This window comes from Aphis gossypii, chromosome X, assembly GCF_020184175.1.
Source record: "Aphis gossypii isolate Hap1 chromosome X, ASM2018417v2, whole genome shotgun sequence".
NCBI classification, from domain to species: Eukaryota; Metazoa; Arthropoda; class Insecta; order Hemiptera; family Aphididae; genus Aphis; species Aphis gossypii.
The window spans coordinates 46568401-46586865 of NC_065533.1; the positions used below are offsets into that span (position 1 = coordinate 46568401).

The following is an 18465-nucleotide window of genomic DNA, read 5'->3' on the forward strand; positions in this document are numbered from 1 at the left end:
TTTTAATTTCGACTTCGAATTGAATAAGTCCGACTGCATTTTTAAATAGTGTATTGGAAAATTGTTTGGATACCTATATTATAATTTGTAGGCTCGAGCGTAATCGTGGTGTATTTTTTGCATGTAAAAAAGTATCGCAGGCGCAATCGTGTTTCACCGCGATTTTTGTACTCACATGGATTTTTTTTAAATCGTATTAATTATTATCACTTAACAGTGAATTGGTGCCATCACCATTGTAGGCCATGCAGATACGTACTTACAATGACGTATTGTCGTACAATATAGGTGTCGAAATATGAATTGAATATTAATTATTATTGTACAATATAATATAATAATATATATTATATTACATTTTCTTGACGATAACATCTGCAAATAGACAACGATAACAACAACCTGTTGGTGATTTGAATACAGATGCACCGACCATAATATAATCAAAATTATTTGTTTTTGTCAAAGGTTATGATTTATATAGATGTACATTGATTTTGAAGAGTAATCACATTATTATTACGTCCAAGGCTAATATTATAATATGGACATCGATTTGTATGCACGATATAATACGGTGCATCTGCAATTAATTAAGTATATTTATGGCCTTTTAGTCGATCGATCCATCAGTCGGTCAAGGGCCGACTATATTCGTATTCGTATCGCAGCTTTGTGTATCATTTAAAGTTTATTTATATATATATGTATGGTTGATAATTGTACAGTATATCGTCGTTCTGTATATTACTGCTAATGCGAATTATAGTACATTAAATGAGATTGGCGCGGTCCGTGTACGGTCTTCAAAGATTTTGGTTGTTTATTGCGATCGGCCGTGATTAAATAATGCAAGAAAACACATACGATTAACGTGAATCTAATTGATGTAATCATAATCAAAATAAAATAAATTATGTACGTTATTTTTCATTATACCCCACCGATTTCATACACATTGTAAATGACGACATGTAACCTAACCTATACCTACACTCAAATTTCCAACGACAAAACCCAAATGCGTGTAGTGTCAAAATGTTAAGGTCATGAACAAAATCGTACACATCTTTATAGTTCCATAAAGCATTATGGTACTTACTTATCTATATGTATGAGACTTCCACGGCCTTAACCTTTTTTTTATACACTGCGTGATTTTATATAATATAATATTAATAATAACCACAACAATAACGGCAACAACAACTACAACAACAACAGCAATAATAATAATAATAATAACAACAACATATATCATAAATCATATACAATAAAAGAACAGGAACTTTTACTATTTTTCGGCCATCGGTCATAGTTTTTAATTATATTTTCGCCACGCAGATAAATAATAATAATTGTACAACACGCGTGGCAGACACTGAACCATGTAGGTACATAATAATATCGTGTACGTATATAGGAAAAGGATGTATTCAAATATTTTATTTTATTTCACATGAATAAAATATATATATATATAGATAGATACAATAGGTATATAATGTAAGATATATACATATAAGTATAATATGTATGGCGCAAGGACGTGCCTATATTTCATAGACGCGCACGCACTATTGTACCTAATATGAATCACTATCGGACCAAATCTGGGTACGCAAAAATCGTGCTAAGGATGTATTAGACACCTACTATGTGTAAACTTAACTCGTAATGCGTGCCTATCTCACGCGTGTATGATGTTTTAATCTAGGTATATATACCTATATAGGTGTACCATTCAATTTCAATTGGTTAAAATGAATACTAAATCGGAAACATCGTAAGACCACCTCGTGTATAGTACATAATGCAATAAAATATAATAAATATGCGTGTATGTGTGTGTTAACCTTGTCTAGGACATACTAGAAGGTTTAGGATTGTACTCAACCGCGTATACTTAGAACTACGCATATTATGGGTTGTATTCTATCGAATCATTGACTAATCGCCTAAAAGTATATCCGTGTAGCTATGTAATATAATTTCAGCAAGACACCCACACACGATATAAAATATTTTATAAATTAAATATAATAGGTAGGTATACGTTTTTACCTACTCCGAAAACGATGAATACCTATTCAGAGTTTCAGAGTTCTATTCGAGAATTTAAATTTAATTTTTATATGTTTTATTATGTACGCGCATTTAAAGCTAAACGAAATCGATCGATTTGAAAATGTTATTCGATGTGTAGGATATGTAGTTATCTATAATATACGTACAAAAAAATGTAGGTATATATTCGTGACGATGAAACTATATATTATTAAGTGTTATCGACGAAATTATTATTTATTTACTTTAATAGAATACTTCTGTCTATTCTTGTAAATAAAATAGTGTATGTTAAAATGATGAGTTTACAATACATTAACAGATCGATAAATCAGACGGTAAAGTGTGAGAATCTATACTAACATAGATATAGCTAGCGTAACCATTGACGCTCAGACAGGAATGAAAACCAGCGAGTGTCTATAGTGTTTACTCCTATCGAATTTGTTTAAAATAAACAGTAGATAGCTCAATAGTTTAAAATGCAAAGAAGGAAAAATGTCCAGATAAAATCGTTAAACTTAAATTTGATAGTTTTGTGTAGACTAAACTGTATTGTGCATTATAGAAGATTCTAGGATGCAATTTCAAAAAAAAAAAAATACATCTCTTTGTTCAGAATCTAAAAAATTATCGGTACGTTGAAAATATTAAAATCACGTACTTTGGCAATGGTGTAGTATTTATTTATTTATATCTTGCATTTATAGTAAAAACTTTGTCCTTAACGGTAGGTACACCGTACACGCAAAGCGTCGTCTATACTGGAAAATCTATTACAACACCACGTCATACATATATTAATATATAATATAAAATGAAGATGATACATTATTACACTGATATCATAAATTGTAATAAATTACTAGTAATAATATAAAACAATAAAATGTATAATCCATGTAATATGTGTAAATAATAAAATTGTATTGTAATTTATCAGATAAATAACTCGACAGCAATAATTTTTTTTTTTTATGTAGATTCCTTTAATCTACAAACGCGATAACTAACAATGTTGCGTTTAGTGGACGTAAAAGTTCGTTTTAAGCCAACAATATAGATAGGTAACTACATTAGAAATTGATTGCACTCGTTTAGTGTCAACCTTCCATAGATACAAATTATACTGGCCAAAACCTATGACGTGAATAAGTGCGTGTGTGCGCGTTCTTCAAAACGACGTTTGAATTAATTAAATATTCCTATACACACGCTGGAAAATTCAACCTTCTGGCCGTGTTACGTACATCATAGTTAAATATTAATTTATATTGTATTTCCGTGAGAAAAAAATCGATTTTATATCAATTAAACCTTTGTCTTTATTGTTTCTCTTTAATTAGTCGAATGAGAATGATTCGAATAATCAATATTCTACGTGTCCATCGCACTAGAGAACGAATAATATACGAGTACTTAGGTAATCAAAGTACACGTTACCAACCTAAGTATGTTTTATCGATATAAAATAATATCATGTAAATTCTCCAAAACTTATATTATTATAGTTGTACGGCATTTGAGCATCATTGTTGGTAAACGGTCGTAAACACAACGTTTTTTCCGTTACCAATCATTTGCCGGGCATGTCGAATTATCCACAACATTGTGCTAGGTATATGTATAGTGCACCTCGTATTTCGGTATCGTATTTTTAACCATATGTCATTTACTTAGCACACAAATAGTTGCGACCATGCACAACTAGATTTTTTTTTACAGAAGCTTTTCATAAAAAAAAAAAATATTATAGTTTCGTTGCTGTTCTATAATATGTATGGTGACATTAATTAACCATCAAAGTTACCGGATCTGCCAGCATGAGACATTTTTTTTTTGCAGTGATATTTAAAGACCAACGTTTATTTTTATCACACACACACCACTCACGAAATACCAATAGACGAATTGAAATCCTGGTGGGCCGTTTTTTTCTATTCCGGCATTACACGTCACGATGAGTATTATTATAAATGATATAGAACGATTTCGAACCAGAAAAAGTAATTACACGACCTATTAAAAACTAAAATATCATTTTTCGAATGGTCCAAAAATCAAAATTTACAACAAATAATGTTAGAAATTAACTGATCAAAAACAATACAGTGAAGTAGCTCTACCTATATCTTGTAATAATAGAAATTGTGTAACAAACTTTGTCAGTGATTTTTTTTTTTAATTTATGCATAATAATATATCATAATGAGAAACAGCTGCAGTAGAACACTAAAAATAGACCTTCTGTAACTAACTATAGTGCGATCCGCTCCATTTATAATATTCTTAAGACATGAAATTAATTTAATCATCAAATAAAATTTTTTTTTTTTTATTGATCATGAATACGAACTCGGCCTCGGTGACTGGGTCATTAGACATTAGCTATTATATCATACTATATATATATATATATATGACATTAAAAATGAAAAATTCTAGATACTAACCTAATGTTTAAATAAAAAAAAAAATAAATATATAATAATATGTGTATTATAGCATCATTATAGGTAAATAAAAAAACATATTTTCTTTAAAATCACAGTTTTGCATTAATTGCTTAAGTTTTCTGGAAATGTGTTAGTTATTAAAAGGAATCAATGTATATAATCCCTGTGCACTATAGATGTAACTCACGTCCTTGCGACCTTCAATTTGCGTGAACATCAATAAATTTCAATAATATATTTCCTTATGTGGCTTATTATTTCCTTAGATACGTCACAGGTAGCGAACAACAATATAAATTATAATTTAAGAGAAAAAACATCTTTGGTAATCCATACGTACTTACATTTTAAGACTACATACCTGTATATGCATATATTAAGCACTAAGCACGTATGACGTTAACCGATGAGAGTTTTGCAATTTATAATTAAGTTTACTTTATAGATGTGATGGCATTAAAGACTGTTAACTTTTGTTCAAGTAATACGTGAGATGAAAACAACGGTTTGTGGTTAGTGGTATTTTATAATAGCAATATGTTAATATGGTGCGTCAATGTAGTGATACCTGTATGCGGTGTGTGGATGATGTATAGGTACTATACTACTAAACCATGTATTATGACGTATTGTATTTACTGTAACGGGTAAATATGAAATTTTTAAATCAAAATGTGTGTGCGTTATAAAAATATGTCAACACTTATAACACATTATAATAAAATATTAATTAAAAACAAAACGATATTGTTCAAAAACTGATTTATGAACATTGCCACTTACATTTTAAACGTTAACACTTTCATTAAAACGACCATCTATCCTGTATTATACATTATTTAAACCCACGTGGTACAGGCATGTTTTACTTTACGTATTTTCGAATATTTATACATTTCATTTTACCGGTATATTGTAAATATTTCGAACGTAATTTAATTTGGTAAAGTATCATTTGACTAAAAATTGTTTAAAATCAAAATGTTGTAATTTTAAAATTGAGATAGGTATAATCGATTAAAACACTCGTGGAAATAATGACCATAGAAATAATACCCAAAAGAAAATATGTATACAAAAAAAAATTAATATTTTTGGGACGTGGATAATATATTTAATACTATATAGTGTATATCTATTATAAAATAGTTCTTACTGTAATAACGCTTAAGTTTTTTTATTATGCATATTGTATAATATTATATTACATTACAAATTGTATCTTCATAATTATAAGAATTTTATTTTCTAACCATCTATCAGTTATATTTTAGCTCTGTTGGCCTATTAAGTTATATTTTGCGGAATCGTCTGTCAGTCTGTTCTTTATCTATCGCTTTATAACTACGATCTGCGAAGTCTTACGCCATTGGATGAAATGACAATAGAAGGTATTTGAGTTGAATTCATATATTTATAGATAAATTTTAAAATGTAGTGATTTTCAAGCGAGTTTTTTACGCCATTGCTTTGAAAATTATTATTATTATTATTGGCTTTGTAAGTCTCGTACTTTTGTATTTTTAATTTGATATTTATTAAATAAATGGATTTTTTTTTAATTTACATTTATATTATGTTATTATTATAGGCAAATGGTTGTACAACTGGAGAGCCTGACGGTCATCGATTCTTATTTTATAATAATGGTTCTATAGTTCTGATGCAATAATATTTTCCATTGATGTTTTTCTTTTAAATTTAATTCAAATTGATTCTTAATAAAATATGGTTGGGAATTTCCTCCTTGCACATTTCCAACAGCTATATGTTATTATAGTTGAAATAAAAAAGTATTTACAGCTATGGCTTACTGTTTGTTGGAGAGGAAAGCCAATCTACTTATGAAAATGTGATTAATATTATTATAACCGAATGTGAAAAGCGTAATTTAAAGTCTGAAACATTAAATATAAATGTTGATTTCGAAGAAGTTATAGTTGAAACTGCCAAAAATATTTTAGGTGATCAATGGTCATACTACAACCTTAAGATGTTTTTATTACCTATATCAATTTAAACATCGTAAAATTCAATCACTAGGTTTAAAGTGCTATTATATAGTCAAAACAAAATGTTTAATCAACTTAATGGTATGGATTGATATTTTTACATATAAATAATGTTACTAAAGGTCTAAAATTTTTAACACATTTTATGCGCGATGAAGCAACAGCCCTAATGGAATATTTTAAACCCATTTACACAAACATTTGTCCCAAAATATTAAATAAAAATAAAAGAATTTATGTTAAAAACGTTTCTACTCTTTTCTCTCCTATTATTTGATATTATTTTTTTAATATTTATTTAACCAAATTTATTGATAATGAATGGACAAACAATTTATATGGCACTTAATTGAAAAACACGTTCATATAAGCGCGGTTTATAAAATAATAATAATAAAAAAAAAAACCAACTTCAAAATAATTAAAATAATTAAATATTTATATAATATTTGAAAATACTCAAAATAAATTAAAAATATTAACTACTGAGTATCATAGTTGTGATTGAATCATCAATAAATTTTTACTTACAAAATGTAATGTAATAAGACATTTAAAATATTCATAGACTATATACATCGATCCGGTGTATTACTTTTTTAAATTTATTATGATATTTATAATTACTTATAGACGTATTATTTTATATTGGTTGCAAAAATATAAAATTTAAATTTATATAGTTACACTGTACACAGATATTTTTAATTTTTAACATTTATAATTTGTGAATTCCATGAATAATGCATTTAAAATAGTAACAATATACTATCGTAAAAAATTATTTTTATATTTTTGTTATGTAATTTTGATGTACACTTTTAGTACTTGCCTGTGTTTTATGTTTTTTTTTGTGTGTTTTATTTTATTACGAATCATTGTATAATATATTATAATATTATTAATAAGCCTGTATCTATGTATCATAATCATTTTAATAATTACCTATGTTTTAACTAAACATTTTATTAGATATTTATTATATTTAGAATTAATTATTTATCAAGTATAAATTTATTGATTTTTTTTTTTTATGTACCTACTACCTATAAACATGCTTATAATAATTATTATTTTTTTGAGTATATTTACTATGGAATATTATTTCCTCAGGTATTTATTATCGGGAATTTTAAACACGAGTATATTTATTTTCCTGGTAATTTTTCCTAGATCCTATGGAATAAGATAACGGCGTAATATGTAATTAAAATTATATTTATACATTGCCAACCAGCTAATTAATTAATCATTTAACAAATTATCCGAGTCTAACAAAAACTCTTTCACACATTTCGGAATATAGTTATTTATATTTTTTGGAATTTATTTTCTGCACGTTATCAATACGGTGATTAATTTACCATTGTGGAATGATTTTGAAAACTTCACAATTCGTTACCATATTAAAAAACGAGCTTTGAGCCGTCCAAAACGTGAACCAACTGTAAAGTAGTATACAATACACGTTTCATTGACATTTTCAGGATTCGTCGGATAAAACCCTTTAGCAAAAAAATATAACTGCAGTGAAAAGACATACGTATATGACGTATACTAATACTAACAGCTGCGGCGATATCTATCGTGCAGTAATATTGCCGATCCCATAATCGAGTCGTATTATAATAGTAGTCTGCAATATAGTTATGCGCGACCGGTCTATTATCTGTTCCGGCTACAGTGTACATAGGTGTAGATCGATAATAGGTACATATTATAATATAATATAGTGAACCGACGACGACTGCCGCCGCGGTGGTCGTCCGTGTCGCAGACGGCCGACGATGTTGACTTCCCCGGCGCGGTCGGGATCCGCGGTAGCGTTAAAAGTGTTTAAGTACACACGTCGTTATTCGTCCGCAAGGTCAACAGTTGGTCAACGTTAAAACAACGGCGGCGGAGGAGACGCATTAAGGATTCATCGGACGTACGCCCGTCCCGCATATACAACATTAATAATAATAGTAATAATATAATATAATACATTATAGAAAAGATCCTATTGACGCACTCGAGTTGTAGATCCGTGAACTTAGTCACCACCAGCCTAACCGCACGCCACGGGAGAGTCCATTGAAATTCGGGTCGGCCCGACGGACACGTGACAAGACAGACAAGTGAGATCGAGCGGTGTCTGCCGCGGGTGGAATATTGGCTGTGCCGCGATAAAACGTATAGGTATAATATTATAACCGTGAAAACTTCGAAAACCAGTAACCACACACTATAACGTCATCGTCATCATCATCGTATCCTGAGCTATAATACGATATATGGTATATTATATTATTAATTTATTATCGTGACGTATTATGCATAATACTATAGGTACGTTATAACGTGGGTGGTGTCACTGATCTGTTCTGCAGATGCCGCCTGCATGCGGTTCTGGAAATACCCGGAATGTCTAAGGCGTATTACTCATTCGATAAATTTTTAGGATATTATATTTACCGACATTAGACGTCCGAGCGATTACATAATATAATAATGTCTGCGTGGAGGACGTCGAGTAACCACTTCCAAAATTCCCGAGACGATAAATACCGATCGTGGCAATGAAAACATCGTTTAAGATTCGGAGTGGACCAAATGAGCAATTAATGTGTTGGTTTTTATAATGATTTTTATTTTTCACGTGCCGTTGGCTTTTGGAACAGTAAAAATGTTTTTCCTCATAAGTTAGACCTTCGTCAGCATTAAGCAAAAAAAAAAAAATAATAATTAAGTTCAAATATTGACGAAATTGTTCTAAATCATGATGATTTACTACTAATTTTATAGCCATACAAAGTCATAAAGTTTTTAATTTTTATAACTTATTATGTCTGTAAACGTAAATCAAATAATTATTCATACTTTTTTTTCATTTATTTCAAAGTTTCAAAAACACATTCATAGCATTTATTTTTATAGACATTTGAAGTAAAATGTCGATGAAGTTATATTACAACATTTTTACCTCTAATAATTTTAGAAATTTTATTGTAAAATATTCAGGCTTATTTTAATCTATCTATACCGTGAACCTACCTATTTTCACCGTTCTAATATGGTACATAAATATTAATTAATTTGTTAAAAATAATGATATATGATTTAATGTTCTAATTATATTATTATAAAATAGGATGTGAAGGATTTTACGTTATGTTTAGCAAAAATTATCAAACCTACTGTATCACTAATAGAAAAACAAATTACTAATAAGTAATTATATAAATACAGTGTGTCCGTCTCCGCGCAGAACCGTTTTATGTGTGCAATAATTTATCATTGAATTGAACACATTCATTACAGTGACCTATTCTCAATGGCGACTGGCGAGATACAATCGAAACCTATAATACAGCAGAACGTCTTTCCTAGTTTTTATTTTATATTAATTTTAATGTGTTGTGCGTAAGAAGAAATGTGACTTTGAAACACCAAAACTGTATAACACGTCAAACTTGTGTGGAGCACTTAAATACTGCATATTACATTTTACATTAATAGTATAAATAATATACTTCATAATCCGTAATAGACAATAGATAATAAAATGTCAATATAAAAATATTTAAAGTTTAATAATATTATATACATTGTATATTAATGACAAATTTACGTAAAAAAAGTTTATTTAAAAAAATAATAAAAACAATTTTTTTTTTTAAATATTGAAGTATTTTATAATTATATATATCACGATTTTTTTAAGATGTGCAATAAATATCTATTTTTTAATTTTAATGTATATGCATATTGCATACCTAAACACATAAAAACAAAATGTGTGTATTTTATTTTGTATTCCTCAACGCAGGTAATTAATTTTAACGATTCTTTTAGTTTAACTGTAAGCTCAAATCTATAGACAGTAAACAGTGACGATGGGCTTTTGTACCAAAAATATCAACAGAAGCCAACCATTCGATTCATTTATTTGAGTTCAATAAACCAGTAAGTAGTGTATTTACACAACACATAATAAAATCAGAGACGGACTATAATTATTAACATTTTATCGTCTCCAACTATAATAATTGTTAATGAATACAAAAAATGAAAAAACATAGCAATTTAACTATATACAAAGTGAATAATGCAGTATTTAGGTTTGTTGTTAAAGTAACAATAATCAAATAATACGCAAAGTTTTGATGTATAATAACAATTCACGGGTGGTTATAGGAAATGCATTACACATTTTGTTAGAAACAAGTCTATAAAATAGGAACTTGTAATATTATACGAACATTTAATGTCATGATTACATCTCCTAATTTTTATTTCGGTCTTTACCACGATGGAATCGTGTTTGCATTCACCTTGACATTGATAAAAGTAACAACAAAATATATCAAACTGCATAAAATACTTATATAACTTTTTTTCATATTCCAAACAGAACGTAAGTATACGTTTAGAAACACAAACAAATTAAATCTACATTCGAATCGTACTTTCATAGAATCTTATTGATATTTTTCAAAATGCGCTACATTATTCTATTTTGTGCCTAATGACTATACGTTCAAAATGATTTATTTCTTTAAACGTAAATACACATTTAAGTAATTTACTGTGTACCCGTTTTTGGTATACTCGTACGTATAATCTAAAATTTAAATACGATAATTAATAGGGGTATAATAATTATGACTTTATTTTTATTTTTTATTTTTAAGTTATCAAAAATATTTTCTTTATTCAGTAAACTATTAGACATACATCTGCATGGTCCTAATTACTACATCAAAAATTTGTTTTATTATTATTTTATTGTTGATAGCAATTCTAAATTAAAACAAATAAACAATTTATGAATGTCAATCAAAGTAAAAAATGAAATATTCGATCTATTTTATGTGTTATGTTTTTGTAATTTTTGCAGTATAGTATATGTGTTGAATTTGTGTACTAAATTTGATTTAATCATTGTGCATCAATAAAGTTTAGTTACTATTTAAACTTTTCAATTTTTAACTAAGAAGTTATAACAAATTTCTAGCATTTAATATAATTTATTTGTAATTTTACTTTTAAAAACTCTTTCATTATTTCAATTCATATAATACAGACACATTTTTTTTTTAATTAACAATTTTTGCTATCGACGTTACATCATAATTATAACCTTAAGTTATACAAACTGAAGCTGTAGATTTGACTATATAATTCAATAAAATATTATGCATTATTTAAATACCATGTTATATTTATGTGAGTTTCTAAGTATAAAAATATGTTTATTTCTAAACAGTTTGTAGTTACAATTGCGTACAGTTAATAAATCATTAGGTGGATAATTGGTGTAGTTATAATTTTCTATAGAGTAATCAGCTACTCTTTAATTTCTATTTGTTGTTTAATATACCTATCATTTTAATTCCCATATGTTAGCAATTTCATTTAACCCAATAAACAAGTTGCAATTGTTAATTCGGCTTGTTTGGGAACCGGTGGGATGCAAGGTTGATTTAGTTTCAATTTCTATCGCATACGCAATACTAAAAACAAACCGATTACCAAGGCTGACCGCTTCTTTTAAAGATTGGTGAAAAATTCCTATCACCCATGGTAGTAGGTTTTTAGCAAAATGTGAAATGCAAAATAGTATTACTAAATAATATATAAGAATCGTATTATTATTATCACTTTAAATTATTACTTAATAGTAAACGATGTTTTTATGCGATTTGTTGTGTTGACCTTTCTCAACTATAATTATTGTGTTTCAAAATAGCCAAATAAAAAGTGCGAAATGATAGTTTGGAAAATAATCATATCATTAAATTATATTTAAACATAGGCTTGTTGTTTATATATTTAGTTGAAATAATAGTTTATCTAATCTTTAGTTCATTTTTTATTTTAATAGACTTGATCAAAACAAATAATATATGTAATCTAATAGCCAGAATTCAAATTTAAAATACTACTGGGAAGTGTTGCATAAAAATTAATCATAGTGTATGTAGATACTATTATTTATTTTATCGTAGGTATATATTATTATATTATATAATATACATAACACCCTATAAAAGATTTATTTACTATAAAAAAAAAATATATATTTTTATAATTTTCCGATATCCTCAGATTTATTTTATTATTATTTATTATACTCATTAAAATACAATTCAAATCAATTTCATATTAAATTAGTTTGTATGACGCAAGTTTGAAATTGGGTTAAAATAGAAATTTTATTAAACCATAATTTTACCCTCTGTGGTCTTAATAAACATGACGTGATTTAACTATACAACCTTGATGTATGGTGAAACTGAAGGTACAAAAGATGGTTAGGTTCTAACCATAGGTACATGAACACTTATTTAAATTGTAAAGTATTAGTCACTTAAAGTATATAAGACTTGTTTTACCACAAAAATCGTTAAAGTATATTATGAATGATAAAATATTTAAAAGAAATGTTATATTATGTAAATAATTTAAGACTATTTATTTATTTATAATTTGAAAAAAAGATTCTCTAACTCATTTGATAATAATATGACGTTTAGACGTAAAGGCAACAAACGACGAACATTGCTCCAAATTATCAAATATAATACATAGTGTATAATAACCTTTTTGGTTAATAATATATTTGTAGTTCATTATGAAAAAATTAACAACTAAACTACTTATGCGACTATAATATTGATAATATAATATATGTATAAAAGAATTGACCAAAAGTTAAAATTTTTACATGACACAATAAATCGTAATCATCATTGGGTAAAAAAAAAGTTTTAAAATATTAAACTATAGCAATGCAGCTAGTCTAATATTACTATAAATTATGATTTGTCAAAGTAAGTAATAGGCATGAATAGGACAAAAAAAAAAAAAAAAAATTATATTATATAATAATATTATTTTATATCGTCGAGTGAAATAATCCGTTCGTGCTCGTCGAGCATATCATAGTAAATTATTACTAGTTACTAGTCATTATTACTTATTATTAGTTTTTATGTTATTAATATAATAATTAATACGACACATACCTATGGTACACAGCGGTTTCCTTATGTGATTAGATGTATTAGATGTTTCGCCTCTGGAGGTTGTGGAAGACGTCTCCGTGGACAATCCTTTGCCGCTGGCCGTTTCGAGACAGGGCCATTTCGCATCATCCTCTTTTTCGTCGACCGGTTCACTTTTCACCAGTGCTGCGGTCAAGTTCAAAGCAGCTATGTTTGATTTGTAATAATTTCGTTGATTTTGATCCATATCGTCCACCCCAGTCTGGCCGTGTAGTGGATTGCAAATAAATTAGCGAATGAACAGCAAATAAATCAATAGAGATACCGATATCACGATACACAACCTAACTTCGTACCATTGTTTCTATTTATGGCTTCACGAAGTTCTGTAACAAAAATTAGACACTGTCAATAAAACTCACGTGTGATGCTGATAATACATTTTTTTTTTTTTATGATTAAATAATTAATCGTTTATGTATTAGGTACGAACGGAACGATTTAATGTAAAATACATTTTATATTACAAGGCGAACCGCAAGCATACTACTTTCGTTCATTACCTACGTCAGCGATCGTAGAGAGAGGAGAAATAATAAATCTCGTTGACAACTATATTAAAAAAAATGTGTACTAATAATTTTTTTTTTTTTTATCATTATTATTATCATTAGTTCTAATCTATGTAGTATATTTACCTTTAGCTTACACAATTACTAATTTTATAATTTTAACGAGTCGTAATATCAATATCATATTATACTTTATTAACGGAATTTTTTAAAATGAAGCAAATTTAAAATTAAAATTAAAACATTATTTAAATATTACTGAATGTTAACTTATTTTTAATACTTAAGTTTATATTATATATATCATGTAAAAATATAAAATATTTATTATTTTTATGATAAATTATAACGGGATACGAAAAATTAATTAAACGTAATACTTTTACAGAAAAAATAGTAAAAAAAAATAGCATAAATATAAATACGATAATTTACTAAAATCTAGTTCTAATCTTTTTAATTGAAAATTGTAAAACATAAAGTCAAAAAAAAATTATAGATTATTTTTTAAATTAGGTATTAATAATTATTATTAGGCCATTCAAGTAGGTAATGAATAAATCACAAAACGATTTTGACAGTTATGTATTTTTGTTTTTTATTTTACATACGTAAACGCATAAGTTTTTTCTGTCAGTATTTATGCAAAAAAAAAAAATTTTTAGACATTGATATTTTCTTTCAATTTATTCGTTAACCGTTTACCTACTCTATAACTATGTAACATACAAACGATTGCACATAATTCATTACTCAATGTATGAAGACGAATGTAGTGTGACTATAACTTTTATATGGTTATAATCATAAAAATTGTATAATCGATATCACGCATTTAAGCACGCTAATCATAGATTCGCGATTTTATATCAAACCCCGTGGTTAAGTACAAACACCAGGTTCAAAACAACCTTCCAATGTGTACAGAAAGCGCAATGAGAAAAATTCCAGGATAAAAATTAATATTATTACGTACGTACAAAACATTTTGTACGTAAAGAGATGATATTATGTGTAGACTCACGCTGTTGTCCGGACGTCGATGTCGGGCGACGAATAACGATTACAATAATAATCAATGTGTAGAGATAATATGTAATATTATAATATCGTTACAGTCTTCGTGAAAATAATTATAACAATAAAGTTAATATATTAATATTGTATTACGAGCGAAACGAAAAATCGAAAAACAAAAAAAAAAAACGATAAAAACGCACGAGATTTTACTGGAAAACGTCGTTTCGTCCGTCAGGTGCCCGGTACGGTCCAGGTGTAAAAAAAATCTATAATATCGTGTGCGGTATTGCGTTAAAATTTAATAATAAAAAAAATAAAAAAAAATACGCATACACACGTTATATATATATAATATATACACACAGTATATGTAACGATATTGCAGTTTAGTATGTTCGACCAGAACGGGACTGCAGATAGAGCCAACGGGCACCGAACAATGACTGCACTCCACGGAGTATCGGTTCGTTTGCCGGGTGCCACTATACGCGGATCCGATGGTCGCTCACGGCCATCGAAGCTCCCTTTCCCTTCGCGTTGTAGTCAAATTGCATACGCTGGTCCCCGTGCAACGCGCATCGTCGTCGTCGTCGTCGTTCATTCTGCAGCGGTTGTGTCGATAATAGTAATAGTATTATATGATGATCACGGATTCACACGGCTGTCAGCGGCGAGATGAAAAAAAAAAAATTTATATATCTGTGATAATAATAATAAATAATACGAAACAAAAAGTAGGAAACGATTTCGACCTACACGCGCGCGCCTCGCTCGCTTACAGCTGCGGTATAATGATAATTATAGTAGGCAATATAATATAATATAATATAATATAACATGGGAAGGTACGACGACTCACGTTCGCGCGTATATGCGACGGCCTATCTGATGTATCGTAACGAATAAACGAACACTACCGTGGATCGCACATTAATATGTGCATTATATACGGTCAATACATAATCGTTGTCGTATACGATGTTATATTTGTGTGTAATAATTCGTTCGGCACCACGACGTGTCGTATGCGATTTCAGCCAAAACGCGAGTTACGCGGATTCGTCGCACAAAACATTCGGTCGAAACTACCGAAATATATAGGTTGACACGTGTTTGGCCGTTTTACGCCTGAATTCGACACGTCTGACGAGCATAGTTAAAGTGGTACAGTGAAACTTCGTTGAGTCGAAATTCAACAATCTTCGACTTATCGATTAGGCGTCGACTTACTGCGATGTGTTCGAAACATCAATGCTTAATATATAGCAACAATTCTACACGTTCAGGATTTTTTTTTTTTTTTTTTTTAACAAATAATTAAGTACATAATAATATGCACGTTCTATTAAATTTTAGCGTATATTATTTTAACGTGTATTATTTTATTTTTATATTATACACGTAATAAAATACGATAAACACACATTTTTAGAAGATACATAATATATATGTACATATTGTGTATTATGTATTATTATATCATAAGAAATAATTTTTAACTACACTTTGGGCGAGATTGTTTTATACGTAGCCATTATCGACAGTATTCTATTGTGTATATTATTATCTTTTGTCTGTGACTGTAATAATTCTGTTGCAAGTGAATATCTACCTACTACACGCAATAAAAACACTTGTACGTTGTATTGTTTACTATATTATCAAAACTCCTTAAAACCATAAACAATCTAAATGAGTTACGAATTTTATTCATGCTACCGCGAAGTCAAATAAACAAAAAATAAAAAATAAATTATTATATTTTTGGCTATTAATTCTATTTCTTTGATTTATACTTTCATAGGTACCTACTATAGTTCAATTATTTAATAGAAATATTGAAAATAAATAAATAAAACCTGGAAATTCGCTATGCTGCTGGTATTATTACGTCACAAATTCATACCTATGGTCTTAAACTACCGTAATGGATGTGTTGATTTTCGATTATGAGTGGAAAGAACACTCCTATTTCTATAGGTAGTTAATATTTTATTGTTAGTAGGTACATATTATTTTCTTAATTCAGTAAGCTGAACGACTTCTTACAAACAATATCCCATAAAACTTACTAGTCAATATCAACGTATCGTTGAATGGTTTAAAGTTGTAATAATTATTTAAAAATAATTTTTAAATCAGTCGTTGTCCGATTTTAATATTATATTTTAACATTTAATATTATTATGCATTATCAACATTGTTATACAATGATCATCATGTACGATTCAATGCCAGCCACGTCCTCATACCTATTGGCTATTTCAATGTTCCGTGTTTGGTTGTACGTCGAAGTCGTTGAGCGAAACAATTGAACGTTTTATAATTTAATAAATACAAAATAACATTTTAAGATATTTTAAATAAATGAAAAACATATTTAATTAGTTTTAGTATATTATTGATTTAAAATTTAATTTTTCATAGAATTTAATTTTTATTTTTTTGTCTCGTAGGTTTAATTAATTTAATTTTAGAGATAGTGCCGATTTTTCTATTTTGAAGAGGTAAATAGCAAATGCACTGTACCTGTCAACTTACCAAAAATATTCAAAGATCGTTTTTAGAGTATGACGTCTTCAATTTATTCATATATACAGTGTTCAGGTAAGAATAAATATTAAAACAAAATGAACGTCATAAATCTTAACGCACGTGACTTCGGGCTTTTATTTTTTTGCATTCGCTTAATCTATTCATACAATCGTACGGACAATGCAACCATTGTAGCCGATATACGTACATTTTATATGACTATAATATTAAATCGCAATGTGTATCTGAAACTAAGAATGGGCGGGAAACAAATCAAATTGCAAAATAACGTTTTACCTATAGTATCTTCTATAGAAACGACTCCAAGTGTATTAACTGAAGAAAGTTGATCATTTTTTTTTAAGATGACTTATAGTTATAGGTAAACTTTGAGTTTTAGTTAAAAATTTAGCTAGCTTTGATATTCCTAATCTAAACCTGATATTCATTACCTAACCTTCATTCAGATCAAAACTCTAAAACCGTGAACAAATTATTATTTAATAATTTAATATTTATTACCAAATGTTTATATTTTTATTTTTTATTTACAATCAAATTTTCATCAAATATTTCGACTCTTCATTGGCATAAAAAATGTACTTATGAATTTTTATTTATTTATGATTTTTTTTTTTTTTTTATAAATATTGATTAAAGATTATTCGTTGGGTACTTAAAACTGTGATATAAAACTTCATAAATTGTTAATTTTTTAATTAAAATATATCTAAAAAATATAGTCAAGATATTTTTTTTTTATTAAATTTAAAGTTAAAATTTTGACAAATTTGATCAAAATCTCAAAAAT

At 28.0% G+C, this 18465-nt stretch overlaps 1 protein-coding gene across 1 annotated transcript in view; it reads right to left on the reverse strand.

Moving 5' to 3' along the window:
• Positions 1-15692, reverse strand: part of LOC114132782 (scavenger receptor class B member 1-like) — a 40656-nt gene extending 24964 nt beyond the window's left edge. The window contains exons 1-2 of the mRNA XM_027998354.2: positions 15124-15692; positions 13549-13913 (exon numbers count right to left, since the gene is read on the reverse strand). Coding sequence (XP_027854155.1) covers positions 13549-13774 — 226 coding nt within the window. The 5' untranslated portion in view covers positions 13775-13913; positions 15124-15692. The remainder of the gene's footprint in view (positions 1-13548; positions 13914-15123) is intronic.
• Positions 15693-18465: the final 2773 nt, after the last annotated feature.